This window comes from Anopheles coustani, chromosome 2, assembly GCF_943734705.1.
Source record: "Anopheles coustani chromosome 2, idAnoCousDA_361_x.2, whole genome shotgun sequence".
Taxonomy (NCBI): domain Eukaryota; kingdom Metazoa; phylum Arthropoda; class Insecta; order Diptera; family Culicidae; genus Anopheles; species Anopheles coustani.
In genome coordinates this window covers 64860641-64879190 of record NC_071289.1, presented here as the reverse complement: position 1 = coordinate 64879190, position 18550 = coordinate 64860641, and the positions used below count along the sequence as shown (strand labels likewise).

At 45.8% G+C, this 18550-nt stretch overlaps 2 protein-coding genes across 4 annotated transcripts; one reads left to right on the top strand and one right to left on the bottom strand.

The window, feature by feature from the left end:
* Positions 1-161: 161 nt before the first annotated feature.
* LOC131263872 (B9 domain-containing protein 1) lies at positions 162-792 on the top strand. Its single transcript, XM_058266147.1, has one exon. The coding sequence runs from the start codon at positions 166-168 to the stop codon at positions 790-792; it is 627 nt and encodes a 208-aa protein (XP_058122130.1). The 5' UTR covers positions 162-165.
* Positions 793-829: 37 nt separating this feature from the next.
* On the bottom strand, positions 830-9586 carry LOC131263854 (molybdenum cofactor biosynthesis protein 1). Of its 3 annotated transcripts, XR_009178260.1 has the most exons (5): positions 9362-9586; positions 4749-5307; positions 3341-3778; positions 3061-3214; positions 1501-1638 (listed from the first exon to the last, which is right to left on the bottom strand). XR_009178260.1 is itself a non-coding variant. In XM_058266129.1 (4 exons), exons 1-4 carry the CDS (start codon positions 9551-9553, stop codon positions 932-934), a joined length of 1881 nt encoding a protein of 626 aa, XP_058122112.1. In that variant the 5' UTR covers positions 9554-9586; the 3' UTR covers positions 830-931. The 3 variants fall into 3 exon arrangements, 2 of the variants coding, with proteins under 2 accessions (XP_058122112.1, XP_058122113.1); XM_058266129.1 differs by lacking the exon at positions 3061-3214 and having other exon boundaries at positions 830-1623; XM_058266130.1 differs by lacking the exon at positions 1501-1638 and having other exon boundaries at positions 2968-3214.
* Positions 9587-18550: the final 8964 nt, after the last annotated feature.

The following is an 18550-nucleotide window of genomic DNA, read 5'->3' as shown; positions in this document are numbered from 1 at the left end:
TCTCGCTTACAACGCCTGCTGAATTGGTTGCCCAGGAAACAGGAACACAACACACCAAGGTAGCTACACTAGTCCTTCCACAGTGTAGTGTTTAGCAGTGACGTGATAAATTTTCAATGCTTGTTTGTTTTGAAGAAGAAATTGTTCTGCCCACCCAGGATCACCATGATGGAACTGCAGCTTACTTCCGGTGAGAGTGAAAGCTTCTTTCATCTCACCATCACTGGGCAGCTGGAGTCGGCCTACTTCCCGATGGGCCCCGACGGTAATGGATTGTTCTGCCGATACGACGTGGTTGCCGGTCCGGATTGGGAACTCGTGTCCGGATTGCATTCAGCCGTCACACAGAGTGCCCGCACCGAGTCCGACTATCGCACGGTGGTGTTCAATATGCCGATCGAGTTCACAATGAAATCCACCAACCCGTACGGCTGGCCGCAGATCGTTTTCAGCCTGTACGGTGCGAACCTGTGGAACGTGGAGACTAACCGCGGGTACGCCAGGGTTCACTGTCCGCTCAGTGGGGCTGGAGGTGATGGGCTAACGGAGCGAACGATGCGTGCTCCACTGTTCATTCCCAAGTACGACAACATGTGTTCGGCCGCGATGAGCTGGCTGAGCGGTGTCAATCCGGAAATGCGCGATCCAAAGATACTGGCCGATGGGTCCAAGCATAAGGGTCTTTCGGTGGAAACGTACGGCGAGCTGGTGGTACGATTGCAGGCCATTTCGCGCGGTAGCAACCGGATGGCGCTCGACTGGGGCCAGGCCACTGTGGATAACAAATTCTAGGATAACAAATTCTACGCATTGCTGAACCGAAACGAGAACGATGATGGCGGGATCGTGGCGATAAATGGTGACGATTGTTGATGAATAAAGACACTTTACAGGCTACATGATGGGAGGTCTTGTCTTTTCTTCTCGCTCGCTAAATGTACATCGGAACGAACGGTTCGGTCGTAACGATTGGGTCCGTTCGGTAGCCGCGCGTTGCAACCGGCACACGATCCGGTTCGCGGGATTCCATTGTACGGGTCTCGAGCGTTGGCTCGTGAGTGAACTGCTTCCGATAGAACTCGCTCTTGCCGCCCGTTTTCTCCACCAGCATGATATTCTTGATCAGTATCTCGTGCGAAACCGCCTTGCACATGTCGTACACGGTCAGCGCCGCAACGGACACCGCCGTCAGTGCCTCCATCTCGACGCCCGTCTTTCCGTCGCACTTTACCTTCGCCAGGATGTGCACCTCGTTGGTGGAGCTGTTCAGGCTTGTCTCGACCTTGATGGACGACAGTGGAATGTTGTGGCAGAGCGGTATCAAATCGGACGTCTTCTTGGCAGCCACGATCGCGGCCATCTGCGAGATCGAGAGGACGTCGCCCTTCTTCAGTTCGTTATTTTCGATCAGCGCCGCAATGGTCGGCCCAACGTACACGGTGGCCTGTGCTTTGGCGACCCGCTTCGTCGATACTTTATCGTCCACATCAACCATCGTCGCGCGACCCGTGTGCTCATCCACGTGACTGAGTGAGGAGTAGTGGCGCACACCGCCCAACGCGCCATGTGCCGCCAGTGCCGGTGCGCCTGACAAACGGTGAGATTTTACAAATGGAGTTGTTGCTAGTGCTGCTGTTTCTGTGGGAGAAACACGAAAAGTTGGATTTTAATTGCGCGCCACATTCGATGCATTTGGTGTCATGGACATTTGCTACCCGTAAGTGGTAATGGCTGTGTGTACTTAAATATTCTAATGACTTTTGAACTTTTTGAACCTAAGGGCCTCGTACAATGCATTGTGGCCTAGTTTTTCTTTTTTTTTTATTTCACACAAAGTAAACCAAAGAATATCGGGGACCCTGGACGGACTTTGACCAGACCGTGAATCTTAAGCGATTGATTAAAATAAAGTAATGACCGAACGATGCATGCTTCGAGGTCACCGTTGTTTATGCTGATCAACGTTTTGCGCATTATGTAAACACAGTATGCGTCAGGCAAACAGGTTCGAGATATCGGTTCTGTGTTGGAGAGAAAATCGAAGAGGAAAAAAAAAGAATATATTTAACAGTACCGAACCAGACGGTAACCGTGTTGTGTGCGTTGCCTTGCTTCCGGTTAACGTTCTCTGCCGCGCGGGTTCGCGAAACATTCCACCATTGCGTTTCATTTTGGCGTACCGCACAATCTTTGACGCACACAAACTGCGATTCTGCACTGCCTGCCTCTTTTGGCCGATGTTTCAGAAGAGCTTCGCGTCGATCAAGTGGCCTTTTTCTGCTATCCAGTTTCCTTTCACGACCGGCACCACACGCACACCGACGGATGAGATATGTAAACACCGGACCTGAATCGACGGTGAAGTGACTCACACTGGGCCTGAACCAGCGGCCATTTCGTCAAAAAGATTTTTAAACCGTTTGTAAAAATAAACTTCTATTCCTACTCTTTGTTTTACGGCTGCGAAATTGAGTCCTGACAAGCGACAGGGTTTGCTTAGATTAGACGCATGGCAAACATTTACACATGGCATGTGACTTTTTCAAATGCATATTTAAAATATGTCGGTTTTCCATTGGTTACTTTTGAACGTTTTGCAGAATTTGATTGCATTTTCGTATACAACCAAATTTGAAATTACAATGTTAGATTATTCAAGTATTATGGAGGTAAAGAACTGATCTAAATGCAGAGCTTTAAGTTTTCTCCGACGATTGAAAAATGTAGTTTTTGGAGCCCATAAATGCTAGTTCGTCTTTATGTGCACTTTTTTCCGTTTACAGTAACCATAGTTCTATGGTCTCACGAACACTGAATCATCTCTGATCGTCAATGAACGATGTCTTCTCAGCTTTTTATTAAGCTGATTGGGTTTTTTCTCGTTACTCCGTACACTAAGCGCGCTGGAGGTCATAGAACCTGCTTTCTAATGTTCTCTACAGTGTTCATGATTGAACGGACGGTCTAGTTAGAGTTGGTTAGGTTGCCACCAGTATGGCCTCGGGATCGCCATTTATTCACCCCGTCCGCCAAGATGGAAACGTTCCCCTGGCTTCTTACCCTGGTGGAGCTACAGAATAGCCCTGTTTCGTGTATGCATCGGTCCATCTATGGGTACGGCGTTGTGTCCTTTTATCGTCTCCGGTCTCCCGCCGACGCTACCCACCGATCAGTATCATCGGGCGGTTTTCCATCTGGGAAAGATTAAGCATGCCTGCGAAAGGGGGAGTGGGGGTAAACAATTAAGGGGAGCCAGTTGAATCGGGTGGCACCGAAAAAGGAATTCGCTGATTGGCGTTTATGACCGCATCCGATAGAACCCGTTTCCGGACCAACTAACCTGCGTGCTGCTTCTTCTTACGCTTCACCGCAGCCGAGATAAGACACCGCAGATCGTCCTCGGAGCACCCGGGACTGCGGAGTGCATCGCGGAGCGACACCTCGGTGTTGCCGAACAGGCACACCTTCAGGTTCCCGTCCGCCGTAATGCGCAACCGGTTGCAGCTGCCACAGAAGTGTTCCGTCATCGAGGTGATAAAACCCATCTGGCCCCGGTAGCCCGGCACCCGGTACGCCTTGGACGTATCGTTCGGCCCGTTCGGCAGGGGCTCGAACGCCGGATAGCGGGCCCGGATCGTGTCCAGCATCGTCCGGTACGAGACCATCTTCTCCGTCTCCCACCGGTTGCCACTGAACGGCATGTACTCGATGAACCGCACGTCCACATCGCGATCCTTCGTCAGCTCGACAAAGTCACAAATTTCGTCATCATTGAACCCTGCATGGAGGGAGAGGAAAAGGCAAGAATGGAGACGACACAGCACATTGGACATGCAGCAGCAAGAAGGGCCCGTCCGAAATGTGTGAATGTGTGTCAGGGTTCTCCTGCAGTGCCGTAGGACAGTGGCACAGAACAGTGGCAACATGCAACCCGGGGCTCACGTACCTCAACAAAGACTGGAATAAAGTGTGATCGTGTGAAATAAACAAACACGATCAACAGCTATCCGATAGGCGAAACATGCCAACGGACGATCAAACACGCCTACGAAGGTTATCCCTTTGACACCAGAAACCGGATTACATAAGGGCACAACTGAAGCGCAGCGGAACTGAAACAAGCACGAGAAGGTTCCCTCCAAGAAAGGAAGTACAAAGACGGAACTATGTTCGATTCGAATGATCTTTGACTTCAACAACTACCAGTTTCCAGGGACGTTTAAGTATTTTGCAAATCAACCACACTTTTCTTCCCTAGCAACGATACCACGTGCAGATGCACTTGAACCACCACTTGTACAACAAAACAATCGCTAACACCTCACACACTCGAAAATTAGCTTGGAATTAGATTATGCCGATTGAAGTACTGTCTTATCCACAATAATCACATTCTGTTATCAAATATTTATGTTTTAAACTAAAACTGACGGTCGAACTGTTTCCTTTTCGCATTCGTTCGTGTTCTTATCACTTTTAAAAGTCGTTGATTTAAAGATGCAACCGTGGTTCAACACACACTTTCTATGCACTTCATTAAACTTTTGGTAGTTCATGTTTATCAGTTTCAAAGTTCTCACAATCATCAGAAGAACCAAAAATAATATGCATTGTTCCAGGTTTTCCAGTCCTCGTTTTGCGACATGATTTCCGGTGCACTGCACTGTTTTGGACCACAAATGCACACTGCAGTAACACACACAGGCACACACACAAACACACCCGAAAAAGAACCAATAGGAACCTACCTTTCATGAGGACACAGTTCACCTTGGGCCGGTAGCCGAGCTGGATGGCCAGGTCGATGCCGGCGATCACACGCTCCCAGCCCTTCCGCCGGGTGATCTGCTCGTACCGGGCCACCCGGAGCGTGTCCAGGCTGATGTTGAGCGCATCGAGCCCGGCGCGCTGCAGCCCGACGAGCTGTCGCGTCAGCATCAGTCCGTTGGTGGTTATACCGACGCTCTCCAGCAGCGGGTTGGCCTTCAGCTGGCCGACGATCTCGGTGAGGTCCTTGCGTACGGTTGGTTCGCCGCCGGTGAGCCGTATCTTGCGTACACCTTCCGCGACGAAGAGGTTCGCGAGCCGGATTACCTCGGCGCTGGTTAGCAGTCGCTCTTTCTGGGTCAACGGCACGCCTTCCGCGGGCATGCAATACTTGCAGCGTAGGTTGCACCGCTCGGTCAGCGATATGCGCAGATAGCTGTGGAAACGTCCGAAACGGTCGCTCAGTGGTGACGAGAGGAGTTTTTCGCGCTGCTGCTCTGCTACGGTCACGATCCGATCGCGTCGAGCTGTCGATTCGTTCTGAAAGTAGGTAGCAAGGAAAAACGCCAACGTTAGTACAGGCCGATGGAACGCTCACTCTTGTTTACGGGCCAGCAGCCCGCGGCTGGCCGGTTCTTGTTGGTGTTGTTGTTCGTTCGTTCGCGGGGTGGCGGCATTGTCGATGTCTACGTTATATTTGTAAACAACGTAGTAGCACAAAACGAGCATAACGGCACGTAGACACCAGTTGCAGCACGCACACTCGGCAATCGGAATGGCCGTACGAACGCACACACCAATGTGTGGAATAATTTATGCGTAAGGTGTTTTGGGGACCAACAGTACCACTGGATTATCTTACTAAACATACAGTGGGTTTGTCTACATTAATTGTTCAAGATGCATATGCACATGTTTGATCGCTTGGGTACAAAATCGGTTACCCAATATTTTAAATTGAAACTAGTCGGAATGTATGTGGTCCAGAACGGTATTTTTTCGAAGCTTAAATACCTAAAAACTCACTTCTTTTTTACAATAATGCAAAGACAGTTTTTCTTCTTTAATTATTTCGAAACTTGGCATAAAAATACTAAATACTACACATTGTTTTGTAAGACTTCAACATCTTAAGAAATACAAATTGGGACTGAAAACATAATTATCTCACTTGTTTTTTATTATCGCAAACCATCCAGCATAACGACGGTTATCTTATCCATTGCGTCCCAAATATCCCTAACACGAGAAATACGCTTACGAAATGGCACAGGCCTTGCCCTCCTTCTACACACCCTTCCCTGCTGCTACGTTTCATTCTTCCCTCACAGAAAAATGCGTTTATTTACTACAGAGATGCTTTTAACCAATACCACGTTTTTACGCACCGGCGCCGCGCAGGCGGAATTGGGGAAGAAAGTGAAGACGTGACAAAGTGCAGACTTCTTCTTTTCTTCCAGCGGTTGCCCACCGACGTTATCGCCGTTGCGACGGGTGAAGGTTGCGGGGCAAATCGTTCAAAAACTCTCGTTTCGAACACCGCGTTATCTCAACGCTACAATCGCCGGTTGTTGGAAGGAAATAATTTTGAAACACTACAATACCGATAGCTTATAGTTTAGCACAGTTATTTTTGTTATGATAAACATAAATTTGGGTTTGTTTGCCGAAAAATTTTGGTAGCAGAAAACGGAAGAGTCATTCTATTTATACGCGTAGTGAAATGTGTTCATGCCATACGTCAATATTTACGGTTTTTTGAACACAAATTGTTGCTAAAGGAGATCATTATTTGCTTAGCATCTGGATGCTAATAACAACGAATTGGCGCGAAGCTAAACAGATTATCAGGTGGAAACTGACATGACAACAGAATGCAATGTAAAATGAAACGAGTAAAATTTGCATCGCCCTAGCAATAGTGAAACTCGGGTTAATAGCCACGATAGTCATTTGCATTGCAATAACAGTTGGTTTGCTACTTCACACCTCGGGCATGGAAATAGGAACCCTTTGAAATGAATCATCCTATATGTTGTAACGAGCAAAAAGATGCAGTTTGCATTTCCTAGACAACAATAATGTCTTGTTGCAAGTCTGTTAAAATTATCTCCGAGTGGTCTTGCTTACACAATCTATCGATTGGTATTTGGTATGAAAAGTATTCAAACACCACCTATAAACATTTACAATATACTGTACTGTACAATTTTACTTTTTCTTCTTTTTAGCGTAACGACCGTCTTGGTCATGCCTGCCCCCATTAAGGACTTACAAGACTTTTTCCTTTTGTGTACGTGGATAGTCAGTCCTTTCTTAAAAGGGCGGGTCCGGACTCGGTTGGGATTCGAGCCCCCGACGTCGAGGTGGACCGCTCACTTTTTTTTTGTATGGAGTTCAGCGCCTGTGGGGCGACGTCGCGTTTCGCGACGTCCCGTTTCAAAAGAAGCCCAGTTTCGGCAGAACAATCGCGCAAGCCATTGTGCGACAGAAGCAGGGAAGTATGTGGAAATAATGTGGGGCGAAAACTCGCCGAAATTTTTTTGTTGAATTTTGATTTAGGGGTGGCTGGGGTAATACGCACCCCTGAGGCAATACGCACTCTTTCCCATTTCCCTTGAAAAACGAGTTTTCAATGCGTAAAAAGCAGTCACCCTGCAAGATCAACCTGAAATATGGTTTCCCTGTGAGTTTGATAGCTCTACATTAACAGAAACGCGAAATAAACGCAAAACAAAATGATTCTCAGCTCAGACAGTTTTTGTTATAATGTGACTTACCATTCCGCTAAGGAATATTAAGTGCAAAAACCGATATTTACCCACGAGGAATACGAAATTTAGTGAATTGAGAATCAGTGCTTGAGACTATTCATGAAAATTTCGGAAAGTATGCAAATTTACTCATATTTTAGTTGAAAATGTGGGGAACTATGAATGGGGGCAATATGCACCCAGTATGTCGGGGTAAAATGCACCAGTTTTTAAACAAACTATCTTTATTTGACGGTGGATGTTGCCTCTTTGTTGTGGTGCGTATTGCCTCTTTGTTATGGTGCGTATTGCCCCTTTGTTGTGGTGCGTATTACCCCTTTGTTGTGGTGCGTATTACCCCTAGCAAAGGTACGTTTTGCCTCAACCAGATACAGATCGATCAAAAATTGAACTTTTTCAAAACTGGAAAAATACGTTTTTCTTAGCAAAAAAAGCAAACATTCCTGAAATGGTAACTAGTTTGAACCTTTATGAATCCTATCCAGTGATAAAATCAACAATCAAGAGCCAAGTTGTTAGACAATTTTATAGTTTTCCTTAAGGGGTGCGTATTACCCCATCCACCCCTAGTAATGCATGATATTTGCATGACATGATAACTACTTATCATATGAACTCTAAGTAAGTTTGGCGCTTCTACATTTGAAATTCACTGAGAAAACAAACTAAAACAGACAACGACGATATTTTGGCTCGCCGTAGGAGGTATATATTTTTCCGTCATCTCCTACTTGTTGAAGAGCAGTTCGTTTACGTTTTGGCACCCGATAAAACTTTGGTAAAAGTATCAATTAAAACGGAGTTTGATAACTGAATTACATTTGTGAAGGCTAGAAATAAGTAGTAAAACGAAAAATCCGATATTTCGTGGAGAATATTGGTTGTTTTGTTCGTGTTTGTGTTTCGGTTTGTTTACGTTTTGTCCAGCTGTCGGTTTGCTTACGTTTAGAATTGACATTTATACCCTTATTAGACGAGGAATATTTCTGTCCGTCGATTTTGGAAGATAGTGTCAGATGGCCATTGACAGCAATATTGCTGTCAGAAAAACGGAACCGAGCACAACTGGTTCCGATTTTCTTTCGACTAGTATTTTTATGTCAAAGTGGCGATTTGTTTACTTTTTGCTCTGTTTTTTGCAACAGATTTTGTTCGTTACTCTAGGTTGAACAATACGCTAAATTCGAACATAAAAATGATCAATTAACCGAAAAACACATTTTGTGGAACTTTGCGTTATTACACGAGCGGGTAGCATTTTTATGTCAAAAGCCAATTTTGGCAGAAAAATACTGGGCAAAGATGACAGAAAAAGCCCTCGTCTAATAAGGGTATTAACAAGAGCTAACGTGATGTCGCGTTTTTCGCTGTTTCTACACTAGGCATCGTCTAGCGCGATTTGAGCGACACTTTTTTTGTATGGAGTTCGGTCGCCTGTCAGGCGACGTCGCGTTTCGTGACGGGACGTCGCGCTGTAGTGTGGACTTTGTAGTTAGACTTTGCGGTAAAAGCATTTAAAAATACTACAATTGCCCTCAAATTCTTGCCTTTGTAAAATTTCAGTTTTAAAATATTATGTTCTGTTATATCTCACATTTAGTTTGCATTTTTCCAGATAAGCTAACCCATGTTGTTCATCACTATGTATTACCTTCACAATATGCAGGCACTTTGGTAAAGAATGGTCAAAAACAAAACGTAAACAATGACGAGCGATGTAAACATCGCGTTCACACAACCAACGATAATTTGCCTTCGTTGTGCAAATGTTCGACAATCGGTTATGCTTCTAATCGAAACAATTCTATATGTTAGCTCACCTTATCATCGTTATCGATAGTTGAAGTCACTGAAGATGGAGCGCTTTCCGACGAATGCGACTTTTTGTCGGTTTCTGATAACAGCAACCTTGTCATGTGAAGGGATGCACAGCGTAATTGATTCGGCAGCCATTGCTTGGAGCTATTTGGTGTGGCTATTGCACGCACTGAATTTTCCAACAATCGATGCATTGTTGTTTTATCACAAATCAGCAGTTTTTTAAACTGCTTACTTAAAACATAATAAGAAACTATTGCACTGCACGACGCACTTTTAGAAGCAACAGGTGTCAAGAAACAGATGTTCGTTTGACAGTTTGTCGTAGGTGCAGTGTTGCCAGGTCGGAACTGGATCGTATAAATTGGTCCGATCCGATTTAAACAGTGATTGGCTTTTCATACTATATTGATAAAGGCGCATGATTACTCATTTGATTCATGATCAAAAATGAAATATATCTATTTAAACTACACTCTGCTCAGCCCCCAAATATTTGTCTCTTTGCCGGATAGAAGTTTTAAAAGGCTGGAGCTGAAAAACCCACCACTGTAGAACTGACTCAAGATCAGTAAAAAGAGAGGTCGGGTCAAAACTATTTTCTACTCCTCCATTATTGTGACAGTTGGTTTAAAAAGTGTTTACCAACATACCTGAATACTTGTGGGAGATCATCGCAAAAATCTTCGCGAAATATGTAATTGGAAATCCTAGAACATAGTGTCCTTGTTGTCGCGGATAGAAACTGCTCTTCCGTGTGTAGTCATGGGATATGGATCATTTTGGTCACCATGTTTGGCGAAATTAAGTATGTTGGTCTGCCTCATACGCAGTCTTCCTCCAGAACAGATTCCAAACGCCTCAATTCTTTGCTCTGTTGATGAAACATACCAAATTTGCAGTTTTACTCCCCTTTCTTGTCTGCTCGTGAGTGGTAAACAAAATTTCAACCGGTAAAAGGGTAAATGAGGCCCCGGTCTGAATTCCCGTCTTCTTACTGGCTCACATTTGCGCCTGACGCTATGCAAAGCGCGACACATGCATTCGTTTCGAATATTTGAACACTAACGGTTCGTTGAAAAGAACAGAAAGGTTTATATTAATCGTGCAGTGTAGGTTGAATGCAGGGTAATATACTTTGACTTATTAATTAACCTTTTAAATTATACTACACATGCTGGACAGTATGAACCAATGAGTTTACCCGAAAAAATGAATTTGAAACGGCGGCGCGCCCGAGGCGAGCGGACTGCGCTAGGTCTACCGAAAATGGGAGTTTGTAATAAATTTGTAAAATAACCGAGGCACATGGGCTGGGGAAGCTTCATTTCCCATACCAAAATTTGAATTTGTTCAATAAACAAAAGTTAATTTAACACAAGAGTTTGATCTAGAAAAGTTTCATTTGATTAAAATCACATTTGAATATTTCCTAAACGTGCCGTTCCTTGACATTGCGACCATTTCCTGGCGTTAGAACACAGACCGTTTGTTAGTGCAATCGTTTTATCTTACCGCGCTGTTCCCAGCAAACAACCTCTCCAATAATATGTAAAACATACGATCGAAGCGCAGATTACGCACCGCTGATAAGGTTGGACCAAATATTAAGCCTGCAAAATTTATGACGGTTCACCAATCGGCGACCCACCCAACTTTGCCGACACCGGAGATCACCAATGGCTTCGATCGGACGCGTGAGAACCACGATCATGCCATCTTACGCACAGGACTCCGGTGGAGGTTAGCATTCGGCAGCGATCCTTCTTTGTTGTGGCCGATGCGTTGGCCACTGATATCTATCCATCATATCGCGAGTTCGCATCTTGAACGTTTTTGTAAGCTTCAAATAAAAAAAAGGCATCAGTCGAGAAAATTAATTTTAACTGATCAAACTGGATTGTTCATCGCCGCCCCAACAAACCCGCGGCAACTGACGACGGTGAAAGACTAAACCCCGAAAAAATGTGAACCCCATCAAACAGCGCACCATAGGTGTCTTGATTAGGCCCATAAATCTGGCTCTTCGCCGCGCAACGACGCCGCAACTGCTGCCAGCGTGTTGTGGCTGGGAAAACGTGCGTTAGCGTTCGACCGCCTCTCCCAGTCCCAGATGCCGCCGGAGCATGTTTCGAGCGTCGGAATTGGCGGCATAGTTTACGTACCCCCGGCGGCCGCTGCTTAGAGGCACTGACGAATCGAGGTGATCGTTTGCGGAGCGAAATCCCATACGAATCTCATGATTCCTCTCGTTTGGCTTATTGGCAATAAAACAATTGAAACCCGATACAGTTGAGCTGGAGCGGTGCCGACCTGTTGTGCCGATTGTAGAATGGCGCAAATAAATATCGCAAGAACTCGGAGGCTGGTCGATGTGTAAGCACCACCACGCAAGATGCCAATGGTTTGTTTTTAATGCAGCTTTATCGGTCGAGATCTGGCGAGGATAAAGTTGAACTGTTCTTTTTGCGTCGGTAAACACGTTGGAGAGTTATATGGTAAGTTTAGTAGTGTGTACGATGTTTACAGGAATGTTAAATATTTTAATACCTCAAGAAACTGGGTGTTCAATGTTATTCTAATTCACTTTTATAGTGAGCAACATACTAGCTGACTCCACAGTACAAAACGAAAGACTTCGTTCAAGCGACGAACCTCGTCAAAAAAAAAAACATTTTTATTGTTTTTTAACCAAACAATCCAAAATCGTAAGAAAAACATTTTTTGTTTCAGCAGAATCAACCAGCACGCACTTAACCGTTTTCTCGTCGATCGACCTCCGAGGGCCCGATGGCGACGGGAAGCAAAGGATGCTCGACCCGGAGTGTACGCGGGAGGTACAGTTGAAGGGGCTTGAAAGGGCCTTCGCTCGAGGGCTCTCTTGTCCGTCGGGTGGTGGTGGTCTGTCTAGAAGAAAAAAGAAAGGTCCGAAGAAAATCTAAAATACGCAATCTGTCACAGGCGGCACCAGATCAAAGGGAAAATCGTTGCGTAGAGACACATTTTACCCTCTTTCGCCATGCCTCATCTCCGCCAATGATATGATTCATTTTTCGCTTCGTCGCTCGTTTGTTTTTCTTTTTTTGGATTCTCATCCGAATTGGATGAGACTCGTTGGGTGACGAGTGAAAGCGACTCGTCGGAGGATTCGTGGGTCCTCTGGTCGTCTAGAAAGAAAGTACATGGTGTAAAACAAAAATTTGGAAATCTAGAATGAAAACACCAGTTGGTACTGATTTAATGTACAGTCTGTTCCCGAGTTACGCGGATAATGGGGACCAGAGAAATCCGCGTATCTCGAATTTCCGCGTATCTCGAATATTGCTTGACACATAGTTTATACTAGGAGTTAAGAGATCGAGCTCTTGTGTACATGTATCATAGAATATTCAAAATTTTGCTTTGTTCATTAATATGAATGCAATGCAAGCGTATTCAAACAACATAAATTGCAACAAACGAAATAAAAAGCGTAAGTTATGCAAATGTGTAATTTACATATTTATTCGTGTGGTTGTACATCTCAGGAATTTAAATCGATGTAATAAACCCAATCTACTGTCAAATTTTGAAAACCGCGTATCTCCGAATCCGCGTAAGTCGAGAACCGCGTAACTCGAGAACAGACTGTATGATACAATAAACTAGACGCGATCGCTACTGAACATCAGAAGAACTTAACAAAATCGATGTGCTGAATAAATATCTTACCTTCTATCCACATAACTGAACTTTACTAACGGATTCAAAACAACCTACAAGCGGAAGCATCAAAGGGAACAGGGGTTTCACTGGTTTCGCTTGATGTTCGGTTCCGTATCCGTTCTCCCTCAGGAGGTTATCGAAACCTCACCGATCACCGATCGAAGCTGCCGACGAAGACATTGTATGTTTGGATCAGAAAATATGTTACTGTCAAGTGGTATTTAATTTCGCGCTCACGCAGGTCTCGACCCAACGAACCGGTCGACGGTTCGGCCCACCGTCGTTGGTGCTATCCATTTTCACATCGATGGATCAGATGGGTTTAACGATCGTGCTAACCGGTGGGTGCGCATTACCAGGCGCCAGTGGCAAAAAGAAAAAAAAACGAAATTGTTGCCGTATTTGACCCATTTGGAAAGGATTAGTGTAGTAAACTAAAGTGTGTTGCTTAGTAGAATTCCTTTTTTCAACCGAGATATATTTGCCATGCTACCAAACGGATTCATTGTGCGTTAAACGGTTATCCGGCGGTGAAGATGAGGAGAGAAGTTGTAAAAAATACAATATTTACGACAACATTGTTGCACGTAGCGTGGACCACCGTCGCTCACCGTCGTGATGGGGTGAATTTTAGGTTTTTTTACCGAGGCTTGTTATTTTTTTTTTTTGAGAACGTTTTCCTCTTGTTTTGATTCTGTACCACGTTTATTTATTGGGCCTTTTACTTTTATGCATCCGCAGGATAAACGGGTCTGGAAGAAAAAAGGCATAATTTAAATGCTCGTTATGCACACGTTATTCGAGGCTGAATTCTGTTTCGATTCTGATTGTTTTATTGAACTAATTTTTTCTCCATTCTAATAATAGTCGTTTTTTAATTTCTAGAACACTTTATGTTCGTGCCGCGTGGTGAAATAAATCACAGGAATTAAAAAGGACAAAAGTATCCTTTCCCCCTTAATATTTCCGCGGGCTTTGCGAAAGGAAAATGTCTCACACGTGGTTGACATCTTTCTATAGGATACACGTCGCATCAACGACATAAATTAAGACGTTCCATAGATTGCCGATATAGGGCGCATCCCTGAGGTGCGACATTGTCGGTGCGGTATCCTTGATCCGAAGCCTCGGAGACCGAAACCCAGAGAGCCACAACAATTTATAACGAGTACCACCGGCATCGTCGATCGTTAGCAGCGAAGGTGTCTGTTGTTATGAAGCAAATGAACATGGTTCGTTAAATATTTTGACATCAAGATAAATCACCTCCGCGGGCCGAAAGGAAGCGACGTGCCGGGTTCTCTGTCGCTCGCAACCATCCCGCTCGCTCCGGTGCGGCGTTCCTGAGAAAACACAGCGGGATGTCCGGGGCCCATGGTGAGATATTGCCCGAAAAATCGAAACATTAGAACCGGCTTAGAGCGGAGCCCGAAGGCGGACCACTCCCGTGCGCCGTGGGTTGCGCGCCGTAACCGCGTCAGCAGCGGCACATCGACGTGATCGCCGCACAGGGAACCCGTCCCGAAACCCGCCGGACGACGTCGATCGTCAATCGTGTCGTATTATGGCGATGGCGACGGCCCCGCGGCCAGCGTTTGTTTGTTTTCGGTGACTTCAACCGTACCGATTTCGTCCCACGATGGCGTCCCGCCGCGAGCAGCAACATTCTAGCTCGGAGTGGTCGATACCGGGTCCCGCCGTTGTTGTTGGCGCGATTGGTTACATTTTATGGGCTGATGCCGATCGGTGCGGGCGCTTGTTAACGAGGGACCGTACACGGTCCCGAGGCCGGGTGATTCGTGGAAAGCCGCCGTGTGGGGTAGCAGCAGCAGCAGCAGCCTCAGAGGGTTTGCCGGATGTTGGCGAAGCACCCCCGGAGCAGTACCAGGAATCTCCAGTGCTGGGTTTTGGCGGTGTGTGGCGGATCCTGTCCGGCCCCAGCAGGTGATTCGGCGGTTCCAACCATTGCGAGCATTCCGGTCGTCCTCGGCGGCTGAAGAAGGCTCCCTGAACAGGATGTCGGCACCGGATAGGGATCGGAATGTTTGTTTTTCCATGAATTACGGACACCGTGTTTGCCCGTTGCCGTTCTCGTTTTCATGCTCAATCAACTGTGAGAGTGCGATATTTGATTTGATGAAAAATGTCGCTGATGAAAGATAAATGATTACTCATTTCGTTCGTAGGGTTAGCAAGTATTTCCGGTAAAATACACTGATGGAAATTGTTCTTATTTTAGTCATGTACCTTACATCTTTCATGAAAAAAAAACTATGATTCATTGTCCCGAACTTTAAAACCGCATGAACGATGGCAATTTGTTCCACAGGACATAAGAGTTATTTACACTGAATCATCAAACCAATTTTGGGAATCGATCAAATCATATTCCAGTTCCTTGGTTTCAGGGTAGCAAAAGTAATCAGAACCTTATAATTGAAACAACCAGCTGCATTAAGTTCAGAGTTGTTACCCATTTATGATTTTTAATCTTAGTTAGAAAATGTTGAGCAATTTCAATTAGACCTTTGCGAATAAGAAATATATTAATGTGCTCAAATGTAAAAGTACCTCAAATTTAGTGTAAATTAAAACCATTAAGGTTAAGTTAAAATATGAATTGCATATAGTTCAAATTAAATTTCCTTTAGAAAAATCTTGACGAAGAATAGGAATTAAATTAAATCATAATAATTGCTAATAAATATTGCACCAAAGCACGCCAGCCGGTACTATCGCGATCGGAAAAGGTTTGCCACTTTAGGCAGCTGATCGTTAGCACCGAACTCTAAGAGACTCAAACGCACACTCACACACACTAACACATCCACGCATCAGTTCATTTGCACAAAAAAGGAGTCAACCCTTTGATCGTGCGCCGATCCGAGGCCACTTTTTTCCCTCTGCGGGACCGATAGCCTCATGCGATCCCGGGGAACCTGCGGGAAACTCTTGAAGAGAGGACTCTCTTTCTCGCAGAGCCCACCAACCATCTGCCAACGATGTTGGAAAATCTAATTTTGCTGCCGTTTCCCCTTCCTTCCCTTCTACGCAACCTTTGCCAAAAAGCGCCGAACTTACGGCCGGCTTGACGACGGTCGCGGAGAAAACCCAAACAGGGCCGGGAACGGGACTGGCTTTTCTAAACCGCTTCTAAGCTAAAAGCGGCGTTCGAAAGGTTCCCCGTTTCGAGTGCCTCAGGACGCGTCCGCCATACTCGCGATCAACCCTTTCCGAGGCGCGCAAGCAAAAGGGACCCCGAACCGTTGCGTCGTACGCCGCGTTCGCTGCCTGTGGGCTTTGTTGTGCACGAAGGGCACGAAGGGAAGCAGAGCGAACGTGCCGAGAGGGACGCGCAGAGGTATGGCGCGGGATGGGGGCAGTGCGGGAGAAATGTGAAGAAAAGAACATAATCTATTTATGCTTGTTATCTTCTCCCTTTTTGTAAGCCATCTTCTGTGTAATCGGACTGTCGGTATCTTTTCTCTGATGTTTGTATGCGCGCCCTGCAATGCTGCTGATCATCATCTCGCCCGAAGGGAAGTGTCCGCGCGGAGAGGATGGGGAGCAGATGGGGAGGGGTGTGGCGGCGTGAGGAACCCTGGTTGATCGTGTGGTTCGGGACACTTTTTTTTTCTAAATAGATTTGGAAACTGTTCAAATAACCAATTACGATCTTTCCTCTTTCTTCGCACTTTTCTATCCTGGGCGCGGTTTTCCGAGGTTCCTGGGATTGCGCAGGACAGCAGTGTGCCAACGGAACGTGGTAATATAGATTTTATATGTAAAGATACAATTGAACTGGTGGTTGCTTTGTAGCAACCGCACGTCACCCGCAATCATAATCATATGATGTGTATCAGTGATCGTGTTTCGTTTGAATTGGGCCTTGAAGTTTCGTAGGTTGTTGAAGATTGGTTGGTTTATTTTCCAAACATGGATTTCATTCTAGTTGAGGTAACTAATTTTGTATTTTGCCAACGTTCGCTTACATGCCAGGTGAATTGAATCATGGATGTTTCATAACATACGAGAGGCTAAATTATACCTTTGCTTCCTCAACAATGTTTTCCCTACTTGATCCTCATGTCAACATTCTCTGTTAAAGGTGCATCGTATATCGCCTCGATTTATTCCAGTTATTACAGTTTAATGACCAACGAAATATCAGTGGCCTTTCTGGGAAAAAGGTGCTAAAACTAAAGCCTATGTTAGCTTGCTAAAGCTATCATAACTAATAATTTTTTCGTTCGAAACCCAGTCACAATCTCGATGAAAAATACTGCAAACATTATCCAGAAGTTAATATTATCAAGGAATCTTTGCTCTCAAGATAAAGTATGTACGATTATTTTAGCCAAACTGTATACAGATAGTCGGTTTCAATTTGTACATTCTACGAATTTAGATGTACGGAAAACTTGCCATTAAACTGGAGTTTACCCAGCAAACTCACCATAGGTTAGCAAAAGTCAACTACTGCAGCATCCCCTTTTTCAACGCCTTGAAGGTAAACACAAATTTGGGGTTTGGGAAATTGAGCATTTTTCCATAAACAGGGTACAGTGACAAGCGGAAAACCCAGCACACTACCATCGGCCTTCAGCTGAATCGCTTTCAACGATCGTATTAATGAGTGCCACCGATCGTGTGTTCGGGATCGCGATGCGTGAGTGCAAAATCACTCACAGAGAGAGAGAGAGTGAAAAAACGAGAGCGAGAGAGGGAGAGATGCTTCGCGAGATCTCTGCTCGAGAAAGCGGCGCAAACGCGCAGCCTCGCCGTAACGTTCGGGCGTTTGTCAATCGCGTCGCCAGACCGGCAGCGACAGCGGCTGAGCGCATTGAGCGACCAGCTCGACGGCGGCGGCGTCGTCCCCGGCCGACGGTATGCTGCCGTCGGTCGGCATTCCCTTTGATCTGGATTGTAAATAAATCCGGGCGCACTTCAGCGGCCTTTTCCCTTGATCAGTCCGGTTCTTTTGTGTTCCGGTCCGCTTGACGGTGGGCGGCGGTTGCGGCGACGGCGCTGGCGATCAGTGGGCTGATGAGCGCGGCCGAGGGAGGAAGGGGGAAGGGGAGGAAGCCGACGAGAGGTGGAAAGGCGAGTGCCGGCGGTTACGAAGATAAATACCTCGCGTGGAGAAGAAGTGTTGTTGTTCGGGCCCTCGCCTTCTCCATGTATCCGTCCGTGTATGTTCGTTTGTTCTTGCGTGATCTTCGCCGTCGTAGGCTCGCTCTGCTCCCAACACATACACACACACGCACACAGGTTTCATGCGTTTTTTTTAAATTGTATGTTCTACTTCATCTTCCCAAAGCCAGCCCGACCAACCGATGGTGTCGGTGACGATTGATGGTGGTTCGGCCGGAGGGTACCGCTGGAGGCCCAGCTTCCTTCTTCCGATCTTTAATGATAGTTCCGGCCTGCACTTCCGTTTTATTTCCGCACCCCGACACCGGAACGCGGAGGATCGTCCCGTGCGG